General features: G+C 36.7%; 1 protein-coding gene across 1 annotated transcript in view; it reads right to left on the reverse strand.

The window, feature by feature from the left end:
• The window catches only part of CPNE4 (copine 4), a 332,370-nt gene that overhangs the window by 123,490 nt on the left and 194,677 nt on the right, over positions 1 to 14,203 (reverse strand). The window contains exon 3 of the mRNA XM_055321334.1: positions 6,014 to 6,085. Coding sequence (XP_055177309.1) covers positions 6,014 to 6,085 — 72 coding nt within the window. The remainder of the gene's footprint in view (positions 1 to 6,013; positions 6,086 to 14,203) is intronic.

Genomic DNA, 14,203 nt, shown 5'->3' on the forward strand with positions numbered 1-14,203 from the left:
AACGTACACCACAGGGAATCTTTTTGAATTTTCCCCTTAAAAATGGCTTTAATACATTTTCTTAAAATGAATTGGTCACTTTCAAGTTAAAAAGGAATGTTCTAAAGAACTCAGGAGGTTTGCTACCTGGCAATTTACCCACGCCCAGCAACTCAGATTTTCCTGGTACATTTTTCTACCTTTTTTTTTCCTTTTGTCTACACAATAATTAGACCACTTTCTCTACCTTTCTCAAGGGCTTTATAACAAGATGCCAAAGTTTCAAATACTGGAGTTTTACTTGAAATTTTCAGGGTTTTTTGTTTGTTTGTTTGTTTTAGAAATACTTCCAGTATTACCCAAGTGAACATTATATGATAATAGAAATGTTCTGTAATCTGCACTGCCCAATACAGTAGCTCCTATTCACATGTAATTATTTTTTATTAATTTTTAAAATTCCAGTTAATATACAGTGTTATATTAGATTTAGGTATATAGTACAATAATACAATTCCAAATATTACACAGTGCTCACCATAGTAACTGTATTCTTTAATCTCCATCCCTTATTTTACCTCCTTCCCCTCTCCCCACCACCTGCCCTCTAGTAATCATCAGTTTGTTGTCTATATTAAGAGTCTGTGCTTAGTTTGGCTCTCTCTCCTTTTTAAAAATCTTCTCCTTTGTTTTTTGTTTCTTAAATTCTACATATGAGTGAGATCATATGGTATTTGTCTTTCTTTGATTGGCTTATTTCACTTAGCATTATACTCTGTGGCTCCATCTATGTCGTTGCCAATGGCAAGATTTCATTCTTTTTTATGGCTGAATAACATTCCATGCATATATACATATCACCTCTTCATTCATTTATCCATGGACTCCTAGGCTGCTTCCAGCAAATAATGCTGCAATAAACACAGGGGTGCATGTAACCCTTCAAATTAGTATTTTTGTATTCTTTGGGTAAATATCTTTAATTTTTTGAGGAAACTCCATCCTGTTTTCCACAGTAGCTGCACTTCCAACCACTTGCTGATTAGATTTTTTGTGTCAAGTGTCCCTCTGCTCATGGAACCTGCTCTGTCTTATTGCAGGACAGGAAATACCAGGGAATAAATACCTCCTCACTTCCCTCCAAGGGCAACTCTCAACCAAAGACAGTTTGCATTCCCACCAACAGTGCATGAAGGTTCCTTTTCCTCCACATCCTCACCAACACTTCTTTCATGTGTTTTTTATTTTCACCAGTCTTACACATGTAAGATCATATATCATTGTAGTTTTGACTTGCATTTCCCTGATGATGAGTGGCATGGAGTATCTTTTCATGTGTCTGTTGGCCTTCTGTATATTGTCTTTGGAGAAATGTCTCTTATGTCTTCTGCCCATTTTTAATTGGATTATTTGTTTTTGTGGTGTTGAATTGTAGAAGTTCTTTATGTATTTTGGACACCAATCCTTTATCAGAAATGTCACTCGCAAATATCTTCTCCCATTCAGTAGGTTGTTTTTTGGTTTTGTTGATCATTTCCTTTGCTGTGCAGAAACTTCTTATTTTGAGAAAGTCCTAGAAGTTTATTTTTGCTTTTGCTTCCCTTGCCTCAGGAGACATACTTAGAAAACAGTTGCTATATCCAATGTCAGAGAAATTACTGCCTATGCTTTCTTCTAGGATTTTTAGTCTGAGGTCTCACATTTAGGCCCTTAATCCATTTTGAGCTTTTCTTTGTGTATGGTGTAAGCCAGTGGTCCAGTTTCATTCTTTTGCATTCAGCCATCCAGTTTTTCCAACACCATTTGTTGAAGAGGCTATCTTTTTCCCATTTCGTATTCCTTCTACCTTTGTCAAAGATGAATTGACCATATAAATGTGAGTTTATTTCTAGGCTTTCTATTCTATTCCATTGATCTATGTGCCTATTTTTGTGCAAGTACCATACTGTTTTGATTACTACAACTTTGTAGTATAAATTAAAATCTGGAATTGTGATACCTCCAGCTTTGTTTCTCTTTTTTGAGATTGTTTTGGCTATTTGGGGTCTTCTTTAGTTCCATACAAATTTTAGGATTGTCTATTGTAGTTCTGTGAAAAATGTTGTTGGTATTTTGATAAGGATTGCACTGAATGTGCATGATTGCTTTGGGTAATATGGACATTTTAACAATATTTGTTCTTCTAACCCATGAGCATGGAGTATCTTTCCACTTGTTTGTGTTATCTTCAATATCTTTCATGATTTTCAGAGTATAGGTCTTTCACTACCTTGGTTAAGTTTATTCTTAGGTGTGTTATCTTTGGTTCAATAGTAAATGAGATTGCTTTCTTAATTTCTCCTTCTGTTGCTTCATTACCAGTAGGCTCATGCATTTCTGTATATTGATTTTGTATCCTGCAACCTTACTAAATTCATTCATCAGTTCTAGTAGTTTTTTGATAGAGTTTTTAGGGTTTTCTTTATATAGTATCACATCATCTGCAAATAGGGAAAGTTTTACTTCTTCCTTACAAATTTGGATGCCTTTTATTCATTCCTCTTGCCTGGAAGAGGCCTTCCTGTGGCCAGGAAGTACAGTATTATATCAAACAACAGTGGTGAGAGTGGACATCCTATCTTGTTCCTGATCTTAGAGAAAATGCTCTCAATTTTTCACCACTGAGTATAACATTCATGAGCTGTGGGGTTTTTTTGTATATTATGCTGAAGTATGTTTCCTCTAATCCTAATTTTTGAGAGATTTTATCAGGAATGGATATTATATTTTGTCAAATGCTTTTTATGCATCTATTAATATGATCTTACGATTTTTATCCCTTCTTTTATTGATGTGATGTATCCCATTGATTTGCAAATATTGAACCACACTTGTATCTCGGTAGTAAATCTCATCTGATTATGGGGAATGATTTTTTAAATGTATTGTTGGATTCTGTTTACTAGTATTTTGTTGAGGATTTTTGGCACCTACGTTCATCAGAGATACTGACCTGTAGTTCTCTTTTTTTGTAATGACTTTATCTGATTTTGGTATCAATAGAATAATGGCTTCATAGACGACTTAGGGAATTTTCCTTCCTCTTCTATATTGTGGAATATTTTGAGAAGAATAGGTATTAACTCTTCTTTAAATGTTTTGTGGAATTCACCTGTAAAGTCATCGGGCCCTGGACTTTTGTTTACTGGGAGTTTTTTCATTACTGATTCAATTTCATTGCTGGTAATTGGTCTGTTTAAATTTTCTATTTCTTTCTGATTCAGTTTGGGAAGGCTATATGTCTCTAGAAATGTATTCATTTTTTCTAGGCTGTCCAGTTTGCTAGAATAGAATTTTTCATAATATTCTGGTATAATTTTTTGTATTTCTGTGGTGTCAGTTGTTATTTCTCTCCTTTCTAATTTTATTTGAATCCTTTTTTGGGGGGTCTGGCTAAAGTTTAATCAATTTTATTGGTAAGTCTAAAGTCTGGCTAGAGGTTTATCAATTTTATTAATCTTTTCAAAGAACCAGCTCCTGGTTTCATTGACCTGTTCTATTTTTTGTTGTTGTTGTTTCTATCTTGTTTATTTCTGCTCTAATCTTTATTATTTCCTTCCTTCTGCTGGTTTTGGGTTTTGTTCATTATACTTTTTCTAGTTCCTTTAGATATAAGGTTAGGTTGTTTATTTGGGACTTTCCTTGCTTCTTGAGGTGGGGCCTGTATTGCTATAAACTTCCCTTTAAGAACAGCCTTTGCTATATCCCAAATATTTTGGACCATTATATTTTCATTTTCATTTGTCTACATGTTCTGATTTTCTCTTTGGTTTCTTGGTTTACCCATTCATTGTTTAGTAGCATGTTATTAAACCTCTGTGTATTTGTGTGCTTTCTATGTTTCTTCTTGTGGTTGATTTCTAGTTTCAGAAAAGATGCATGACCTGATGTCAGTCTTTTTGAATTTGTTGAGACTTGTTTTGTGGCCTAATATGTTACCTATTTTGGAGCACATTTCATGTGCACCTGAAAAGAATGTGCATTCTACTGTTTTAGGATGGAATGTTCTGAATATGTGTGTTAGATCCATCTGGTCTGGTGTGTCATTCAAAGCCACTGTTTCCTTGTTGATGTTCTGTTTGGATGATCTATCCATTGATGTAAGTAGGATATTAAAGTCCCCTACTTCTATTGTATTACTATCGATTAGTTCCGTTATGTTTGTTATTAACTGCTTGTATTTGGGTGATCCCATGTTGGGTGCATAAATATTTACAATTTTTGTATCTTCCTTTTAGATTGTACTGTTTATGATGATAATGTATCCTTCTCTGTCCTTAGTTATAGTCTTTGTTCTTTTTTTTTTATATAGTCTTTGTTCTAATGTCTGCTTTGTCTTACATAAGTATTGCTACTTTAGCTTTCATTTTATTTCCATTTGGATGATAAATGTTTCTCCAGCCCTTCACTTTAAGTCTGTGTGTGTCTTTAGATCTGAAATAAGTCTCTTACAGGCAGCATATAGATAAATCTTTTTTTAAAAAATCTACTCCATCACCCTATGTATTTTGATTGGAGCATTTAGTCTATTTACATTCAAAGTAATTATTGATCTGTGTATATTTATTGCCATTTTGTTACTTGTTTTATGGTTGCTATTGTAATCACTCCTTGTGCTTTTCTTCTCTTGTTTTTTTTTTCTCTCATGATTAGTTGGATTTCTTTAGTAAAGTACTTGGATTATTTATTCTTTTTCTTTTGCATATCAATTACTGTTTTTTGATTTGTGGTCACCATTTAGTTTATATATAACAGCCTATATTTAGCTGATGTTAAATATACCAGCTTAATTTTGAACTCATTCTTTCCCCCTCTCCCATTCACGAATCAGATATTTGGTATCATTATTTTACATCCTTCTATTTTGTGCTTCTCTTGACCAATATTTACAGATATACTTAATTTTTTTTTTTTTTTTTTGCTTTTGTGCTTCCTGTTTTTCTTACTCTTACTTGTAGTTTTTGTTTTCTACTTACAGACTCTCTCTTAATATTTCTTGTAAGGCTGGTTTTGTGGTCATGAATTCAATTAATTTTTGTTTGGGAAATTCTTTATTTCTCCTATTCTGAATGATAGCCTTGTTGGATATTCTTGGCTGCAAATTTTTCCCTTTAAAAACTTTGAATATACTGTGACACTTTCTACTAGCCTGCCAAAGTTTCTGCTGAAAAATCAGCTATCAAAGCTGATGGGGTTATGGAGTTTCCATTGTATGTAACTACCTTCTTTTCTCTTGCAACCTTTAAAATTCTTTCTTTATCACTATGTTTTTGCCATTTTAATTACTATGCCTTGGTGTGGACCTCCTTGGGTTGAGTTTGTTGGGGGATCTCTGTGCCAATTGAATCTGGATTGCTGTTTCCCTCCCCATATTCACAGCCACATGTAACTACTGAACACGTGATATATGGTTAGTGTAAGGTATGAATATTTTCTTTTATTTAACTTTGAATAATTTTATTTAAGTTGAAATAATCACATGTGGCTACTGGCTACCAAATACAATAACATAACAAAGAGGAGAGCTAAATGGTGAGCTTTCTGGTCCTTAGAAAACAAACCTAACCTTGAACTAATTGCTTTTAGTGCATATTTTTAATTCTCAAAAAAAAGAAAGGCAAGGATAGGTAGTTTGATGATTTGAGAACCACAGACAATTCCATATTCTTTTTGTTCTCAACAACTCCATCTTTGTCCCCCACTAAAACATTTATTAATTGCAGACATGCTTAGTAGAAGTGAATGGCCTCACTTTCAAATCCTTTTTCTATCCCTTTTTCCTAGGGGTAGAAGGATCAAAATTATATTGCAAAAAGGAAAAAGAAAGAAAAATAGATAAGAAGGAAAAAGAAACAAGAAGGAGAGAAGTACTTTGGAAAGCTGAGCAGTTGTGGTATCAACTCCCAATAGTCAGAGGGTCTGCTTCCCATTGGCAAGTTCGGTCCAACCACTCCATCTGGGCACCTGGACAGAGGGCTGCTAATGGAGGACTTACCGTGATGGAGGACTTCCCTGCTGTGTTCCCATGCTTCAACAAGGATTTAGACAGTTTTCTCTGGGAAACGATCTACATAAAAGGAAACAAAAGATGGAGATATTAGTTACATGATTGTAGGTCTACTTTTTAATTTTTCCTTTATAAACTTCTACATTCACAACTCTACTTGAAATTGTAAAACTATGTCTACTTATTTTCTAGAGTTTCTCCATGAACCTCTCCTAAATACAAGTTATTACCTTCTTTTTTCTTACAGCATGTGATATAAAAGAGTGAAGGCATGAGAAATTACAGATGACTCAGTCAATTAGCAGGTGGCTTAATCTGAAGTATTATAACAAAGTTAGATTGGAAATGTTGAACAGGTATATTATAATAAAACAGATAAAATTTCAAAATGATCCCAAATGGCACTAAAACCTCTGTGCAATGTGGGGGGATAGGCTACAGGGAAGAAAAGAAACCCAAGGTCTAAATATACACTTCTATATCTATAATCTCTAGGGTTCTATTTTTAATATATTCATTAGGAAGCTTTAAAGTCAATCATTAAGAAACTGATGCGCAGACAAGCCAAAAGGAGTAATTGAGGTCCTTTTCATGATTCAGTGTCAATGCACAACATGCAATGACAACTAAGGTTGCTATTATATTGGGGGCTATTCTAAACAGAACTTGGCCCACACCCTCTTTCTTCCTTTTTTTTGAAGGAAATGTATGGCAAGGCATTGAGGTCCTGATGGTGATGCAGCCCATAATTCTCAAAGGAGAAAAGGCTTAAAAGAATCAAATGACAGCTGTGCTCTCACTGAGGGAGAACAAAGTCACACCTTGTAATAGACAGCTTCTATCTAAGATGGCTCTCAATGGTCCTATTCATGCCATTGTGCAATTCTCTCTCCTTGAGTGTGGGATGGATCTAATAACTTGCCTCTAATGAATAGAATACCAGAAAAGTGATGGGGTATCCTTTTTGAGATTAGGTTACAAAATGAATCTGACTTCCTTCTTGATCATTTCTTTTGTTTTCTTTTGTTTTCTTTTCTTTTTTCTTATCATAATTTCTTATTCTTCTCTCTCAGAGCCTTTGCACTGAGGGAAACAAGTTGCAATGTTGTAAGTAGCCCTATAGAGTGGCTCAGATGGCAAGGAATTGATGTCTCCAGCCAATAGCCAGTGAGAACCAGAGGACTGTCAACAGGCCCATGATGAGTTTGGAAACTGGTCTTCTCCCAAGTTGAGCTCTTAGATAACTTCACCTTGACAGCAGCTTTGTGAGAGACCCTGATCCAAAGGACAGAGCCACCCTATCTTCTGGTTCTGTGAGATCATAAATGCTGGATTTTTTAAAAGCTGTCAAGTTTAAGAATAATTTTTTATGTAGCAATAGGTAAAAATATACATATTACTTACAGAATAGGAAAAGAAATCACTGTAAAAAGTAGGGAGACAAATCCATTCTCCGATATCCTATATCTTTTTGTGTCCGTGTTAGAGCAATGAAAATACTAAGAGTGTACTAGTGTCGAATGCAAAAAGTTCACAGAACTTTCCTAGGCCAAGCAGATTTAAAGATCCTGATTCTCAATTGGCAATATGAAGAGAAAAGAGTTATTTCTGTAAGAAATCACCTGGTTACTGATGATGATGATGATGATGATGGTAATGATGCAATGGGAACTCTCATTTAAGGAGTACATATTCCCAAAATATTTACTTAGCCTTCACTATATGCCAGCCTTGGTGCTAGGCACTAAGAATAGCGGTAAGAAAAGTCAGATGCAATATTTGACCTCATGGAACTTACATTCTAGTGGCAGAGATAAGACAAATAAGCAAATATAACTCATCACAAAAGAGAGATGCACTTGCAAATTCCAAAGATAAAGAGAAGATCCTTAAAGCAGCAAGAGACAAGAAGTCCCTGACTTTCATGGGGAGGAATATTAGGGTAACAGCAGACCTCTCCACAGAGACCTGGCAGGCCAGAAAGGGCTGGCAGGATCTATTCAGGGTCCTAAATGAGAAGAACATGCAACCAAGAATACTTTATCCAGCAAGGCTCTCATTCAAAATGGAAGGAGAGATAAAGAGCTTCCAAGACAGGCAGGAACTGAAAGAATATGTGAACTCCAAACCAGCTCTGCAAGAAATTTTAAGGGGGACTCTTAAAATTCCCCTTTAAGAAGTTCAGTGGAACAATCCACAAAAACAAGGACTAAATAGATATCATGATGACACTAAACTCATATCTGTCAATAGTAACTCTGAACGTGAACGGGCTCAATGACCCCATCAAAAGGTGCAGGGTTTCAGACTGGATAAAAAAGCAGGACCCATCTATTTGCTGTCTACAAGAGACTCATTTTAGACAGAAGGACACCTACAACCTGAAAATAAAAGGTTGGAGAACCATTTACCATTCAAATGGTCCTCAAAAGAAAGCAGGGGTAGCCATCCTTATATCAGATAAACTAAAATTTACCCCGAAGACTGTAGTGAGAGATGAAGAGGGACACTATATCATACTTAAAGGATCTATCCAACAAGAGGATTTAACAATCCTCAATATATATGCCCCAAATGTGGGAGCTGCCAAATACTTAAACCAATTATTAATCAAAGTGAAGAAATACTTAGATAATAATACACTTATACTTGGTGACTTCAACCTAGCTCTTTCTACCCTCGATAGGTCTTCTAAGCACAACATCTCCAAAGAAACGAGAGCTTTAAATGATACACTGGACCAGATAGATTTCACAGATATCTACAGAACTTTACATCCAAACTCAACTGAATACACATTCTTCTCAAGTGCACATGGAACTTTCTCCAGAATAGACCACATACTGGGTCACAAATCGGGTCTGAACCGATACCAAAAGATTGGGATCGTCCCCTGCATATTCTCAGACCATAACGCCTTGAAATTAGAACTAAATCACAAGAAGAAGTTTGGAAGGACATCAAACACGTGGAGGTTAAGGACCATCCTGCTAAAAGATAAAAGGGTCAACCAGGAAATTAAGGAAGAATTAAAAAGATTCATGGAAACTAATGAGAATGAAGATACAACTGTTCAAAATCTTTGGGATGCAGCAAAAGCAGTCCTGAGGGGGAAATACATCGCAATACAAGCATCCATTCAAAAACTGGAAAGAACTCAAATACAAAAGCTAACCTTGCACATAAAAGAGCTAGAGAAAAAACAGCAAATGGACCCGACGCCCAACAGAAGAAGAGAGTTAATTAAAATTCGAGCAGAACTCAACGAAATTGAGACCAGAAGAACTGTGGAACAGATCAATAGAACCAGGAGTTGGTTCTTTGAAAGAATTAATAAGATAGATAAACCATTAGCCAACCTTATTAAAAAGAGGAGAGAGAAGACTCAAATAAATAAAATCATGAACGAGAAAGGAGAGATCACTACCAACACCAAGGAAATACAAACGATTTTAAAAACATATTATGAACAACTCTACGCCAATAAATTAGGCAATCTAGAAGAAATGGACGCATTCCTGGATAGCCACAAACTACCAAAACTGGAACAGGAAGAAATAGAAAACCTGAACAGACCAATAACCAGGGAGGAAATTGAAGCAGTCATCAAAAACCTCCCAAGTCGGGATCCCTGGGTGGCGCAGCGGTTTGGTGCCTGCCTTTGGCCCAGGGCGCGATCCTGGAGACCCGGGATCGAATCCCACGTTGGGCTCCCAGTGCATGGAGCCTGCTTCTCCCTCTGCCTGTGTCTCTGCCTCTCTCTCTCTCTCACTGTGTGCCTATCATAAATAAATAAATGATTAAAAATTAAAAAAAAAAAAACCTCCCAAGACACAAGAGTCCAGGGCCAGATGGCTTCCCAGGGGAATTCTATCAAACGTTTAAAGAAGAAATCATACCTATTCTACTAAAGCTGTTTGGAAAGACAGAAAGAGATGGAGTACTTCCAAATTCATTCTATGAGGCCAGCATCACCTTAATTCCAAAACCAGACAAAGACCCCACCAAAAAGGAGAATTACAGACCGATATCCCTGATGAACATGGATGCAGAAATTCTCAACAAGATAATAGCCAATAGGATCCAACAACACATTAAGAAAATAATTCACCATGACCAAGCAGGATTTATCCCCGGGACACAAGGCTGGTTCAACACTCGTAAAACAATCAATGTGATTCATCGTATCAGCAAGAGAAAAACCAAGAACCATATGATCCTCTCATTAGATGCAGAGAAAGCATTTGACAAAATACAGCATCCATTCCTGATCAAAACTCTTCGGAGTGTAGGGATAGAGGGAACTTTCCTCGACATCTTAAAAGCCATCTATGAAAAACCCACAGCAAATATCATTCTCAATGGAGAAGCACTGGGAGCCTCTCCCCTAAGATCAGGAACAAGACAGGGATGTCCACTCTCACCACTGCTATTCAACATAGTACTGGAAGTCCTAGCCTCAGCAATCGGACAACAAAAAGACATTAAAGGCATTCAAATTGGCAAAGAAGAAGTCAAACTCTCCCTCTTCGCCGATGACATGATACTCTACATAGAAAACCCAAAAGCCTCCACCCCAAGATTGCTAGAACTCATACAGCAATTTGGTAGCATGGCAGGATACAAAATCAATGCCCAGAAATCAATGGCATTTCTATACACTAACAATGAGACTGAAGAAAGAGAAATCAAGGAGTCAATCCCATTTACAAATGCACCCAAAAGCATAAGATACCTAGGAATAAACCTAACCAAAGAGGTAAAGGATCTATACCCTAAAAACTATAGAACACTTCTGAAAGAAATTGAGGAAGACACCAAGAGATGGAAAAATATTCCATGCTCATGGATTGGCAGAATTAATATTGTGAAAATGTCAATGTTACCTAGGGCAATTTACACGTTTAATGCAATCCCTATCAAAATACCATGGACTTTCTTCAGAGAGTTAGAACAAATTATTTTAAGATTTGTGTGGAATCAGAAAAGACCCCGAATAGACAGGGGAATTTTAAAAAAGAAAACCATATCTGGGGGCATCACAATGCCAGATTTCAGGTTGTACTACAAAGCTGTGGTCATCGAGACAGTGTGGTACTGGCGCAAAAACAGACACATAGATCAATGGAAGAGAATAGAGAACCCAGAAGTGGACCCTGAACTTTATGGTCAACTAATATTCGATAAAGGAGGAAAGACTATCCACTGGAAGAAAGACAGTCTCTTCAATAAATGGTGCTGGGAAAATTGGACATCCACATGCAGAAGAATGAAACTAGACCACTCTCTTGCACCATACACAAAGATAAACTCAAAATGGGTGAAAGATCTAAATGTGAGACAAGATTCCATCAAAATCCTAGAGGAGAACACAGGCAACACCCTTTTTGAACTTGGCCACAGTAACTTCTTGCAAGATACATTCACGAAAGCAAAAGAAACAAAAGCAAAAATGAACTATTGGGACTTCATCAAGATAAGAAGCTTTTGCACAGCAAAGGATACAGTCAACAAAACTCAAAGACAACCTACAGAATGGGAGAAGATATTTGCAAATAACATATCAGATAAAGGGCTAGTTTCCAAAATCTATAAAGAACTTATTAAACTCAACAGCAAAGAAACAAACAATCCAGTCATGAAATGGGCAAAAGACATGAACAGAGCTCTCACAGAGGAAGACATAGACATGGCCAACATGCACATGAGAAAATGCTCTGCATCACTTGCCATCAGGGAAATACAAATCAAAACCACAATGAGATACCACCTCACACCAGTGAGAATGGGGAACATTAACAAGGCAGGAAACAACAAATGTTGGAGAGGATGCGGAGAAAAGGGAACCCTCTTACACTGTTGGTGGGAATGTGAACTGGTGCAGCCACTCTGGAAAACTGTGTGGAGGTTCCTCAAAGAGTTAAAAATAGACTTGCCCTACGACCCAGCAATTGCACTGTTAGGGATTTACCCCAAAGATTCAGATGCAATGAAACGCCGGGACACCTGCACCCCGATGTTTCTAGCAGCAATGTTCACAGTAGCCAAACTGTGGAAAGAGCCTCGGTGTCCATCGAAAGATGAATGGATAAAGAAGATGTGGTCTATGTATACAATGGAATATTCCTCAGCCATTAGAAACGACAAATACCCACCATTTGCTTCAACGTGGATGGAACTGGAGGGTATTATGCTGAGTGAAGTAAGTCAATCGGAGAAGGACAAACAGTGTATGTTCTCATTCATTTGGGGAATATGAATAATAGTGAAAGGGAATATAAGGGAAGGGAGAAGAAATGTGTGGGAAATATCAGAAAGGGAGACAGAACATAAAGACTCCTAACTCTGGGAAACGAACTAGGGGTGGTGGAAGGGGAGGAGGGCGGGGGGTGGGGGTGAATGGGTGACAGGCACTGAGGGGGACACTTGACGGGATGAACACTGGGTGTTATTCTGTATGTTGGTAAATTGAACACCAATAAAAATTAATTTATTAAAAACAAAAACAAAAAACAAAAGAGAGATGCATTAGCCGTGATGAGAACAATAAATGGATAGATGGTGGGGTGGATGAGTAGACCATTTCAGAATCTTTTGCAGTATTCCAGGAAAGAGATGGTGGTGGTCATGGAAATGGAGAGAAGAGGGAGGAATTTGGAAATGGACTGAATATGAAGAGAGAGGGAGGTATGATAAATGATAAATGCATCATTGGATTAAGTGGTTGTGCCATTCATTGAAATAAGGAACACTAGATGAAGACATTAAATTTGGGGAGCAAAGAATATGTATTCAGGTTTGGGCAGAAAACAGACTGGAGTAGGCTGAAGAGTAGAGAAAGAGGGAAGGAAATGAAGCAAACACATGAAGACAATTCTTTCACTAAGTCTAGCTATAAAGTAAGGTAGAGAGAACAGAATCTGAAAGAAATGAGAAATTGAGTAACGTTGTTGTTTTAGTGGTCACTTTAATGTTAATTTTATTTCCCCCCAAATTTGGTATTTTTAATTTCCTTTTATAGGTGACAAAAATAGGACACAGAGTTTAAGTAACTTTTCCAAAGCCACAGGGCTAAAAGATAGTGTGGCAGAGATTTGAACTAGGGTCAGACTCCATAAATTGATCTCTAGCTTCATTTGACTGGCTCTCATGAAACAGATTCAGAAAATTTTCACTGCTGGATTTGCATTCCGTGTTTGCTTTTAAGCCCTGGATCTCATGTTTGTGTGCCTAAACCTCAATATGTAAACATGAAGAAGACTGTAAAGAAATGATTAAGTTTAAAAAACAAAAAATAAAAATAAAAAAAATTTTAAAAGAAATGATTAAGTTAAACCTCAAGAATGGAGAAATCTGAAGACACTGGCTTTGGTTAAGGGCAGTATAGCATAATGATTAAGAACATAGTTGTTGGCTTTTTAAAATTCACAGCTGGCTATCAATAAAATTACATGAAAACATTTCAGATGATAAAGGAATTGACATTCCTTCTTATAATTACTTCTGAATCTAAATTCCTCATATTTTCCCACCCTATTTTCCCACCCTACTCATTAAGAAAGTTCCAGTAGTTCTTCTGTAGTCAGAATCATTATCCCCACTCCCTCCCCATTCACAGATTATCACTGGTTTTAGAAAGGCTACCATTTCTTAGAAAAATGTAGACATCATTTTTGAAATTGAGATGAACCAAAACCCAGAAGAAACACAGGAAACAAGGAGCAAAGGGACATTAGGAAGACTTTACAGTTTCTCTCCAGGGGGTTTTCAGCAAGGAGGAATAGGATAAACACATGAATAAATGACAAAACAAGGGTCACTGGTAAGTAGCAACCAGGCCAACATCTAGCTAAAGTAAAGAAAGGCAAATACTCTATTTCCCAAGTAAATTTGGCCTCCAAAATACTTCTGTCCATAGTCACTATTTCATTTATTTTGGTATCCTACCCTTATGACTCCAAGTGACCCCAACAATGCTCTCAGCATTGTAAAAACCTACTCATTGGATTACTAGGTGTGGGTATGGGTATACTGTCTTTACAGAGGTGTCTTCCAAGATCCACATTTTCATTCTTCAAGCAAGACCAAGGGAGACTTAGCTTACAAGCACTCGAATAGTCACATTCTCTTTCCTCACTCTTATCTAGAAATGCCAACATTCCCATTTGTTGTGTGTGA

Source organism: Nyctereutes procyonoides, unplaced genomic scaffold (assembly GCF_905146905.1).
Source record: "Nyctereutes procyonoides isolate TBG_1078 unplaced genomic scaffold, NYPRO_anot_genome, whole genome shotgun sequence".
Taxonomy (NCBI): Eukaryota; Metazoa; Chordata; class Mammalia; order Carnivora; family Canidae; genus Nyctereutes; species Nyctereutes procyonoides.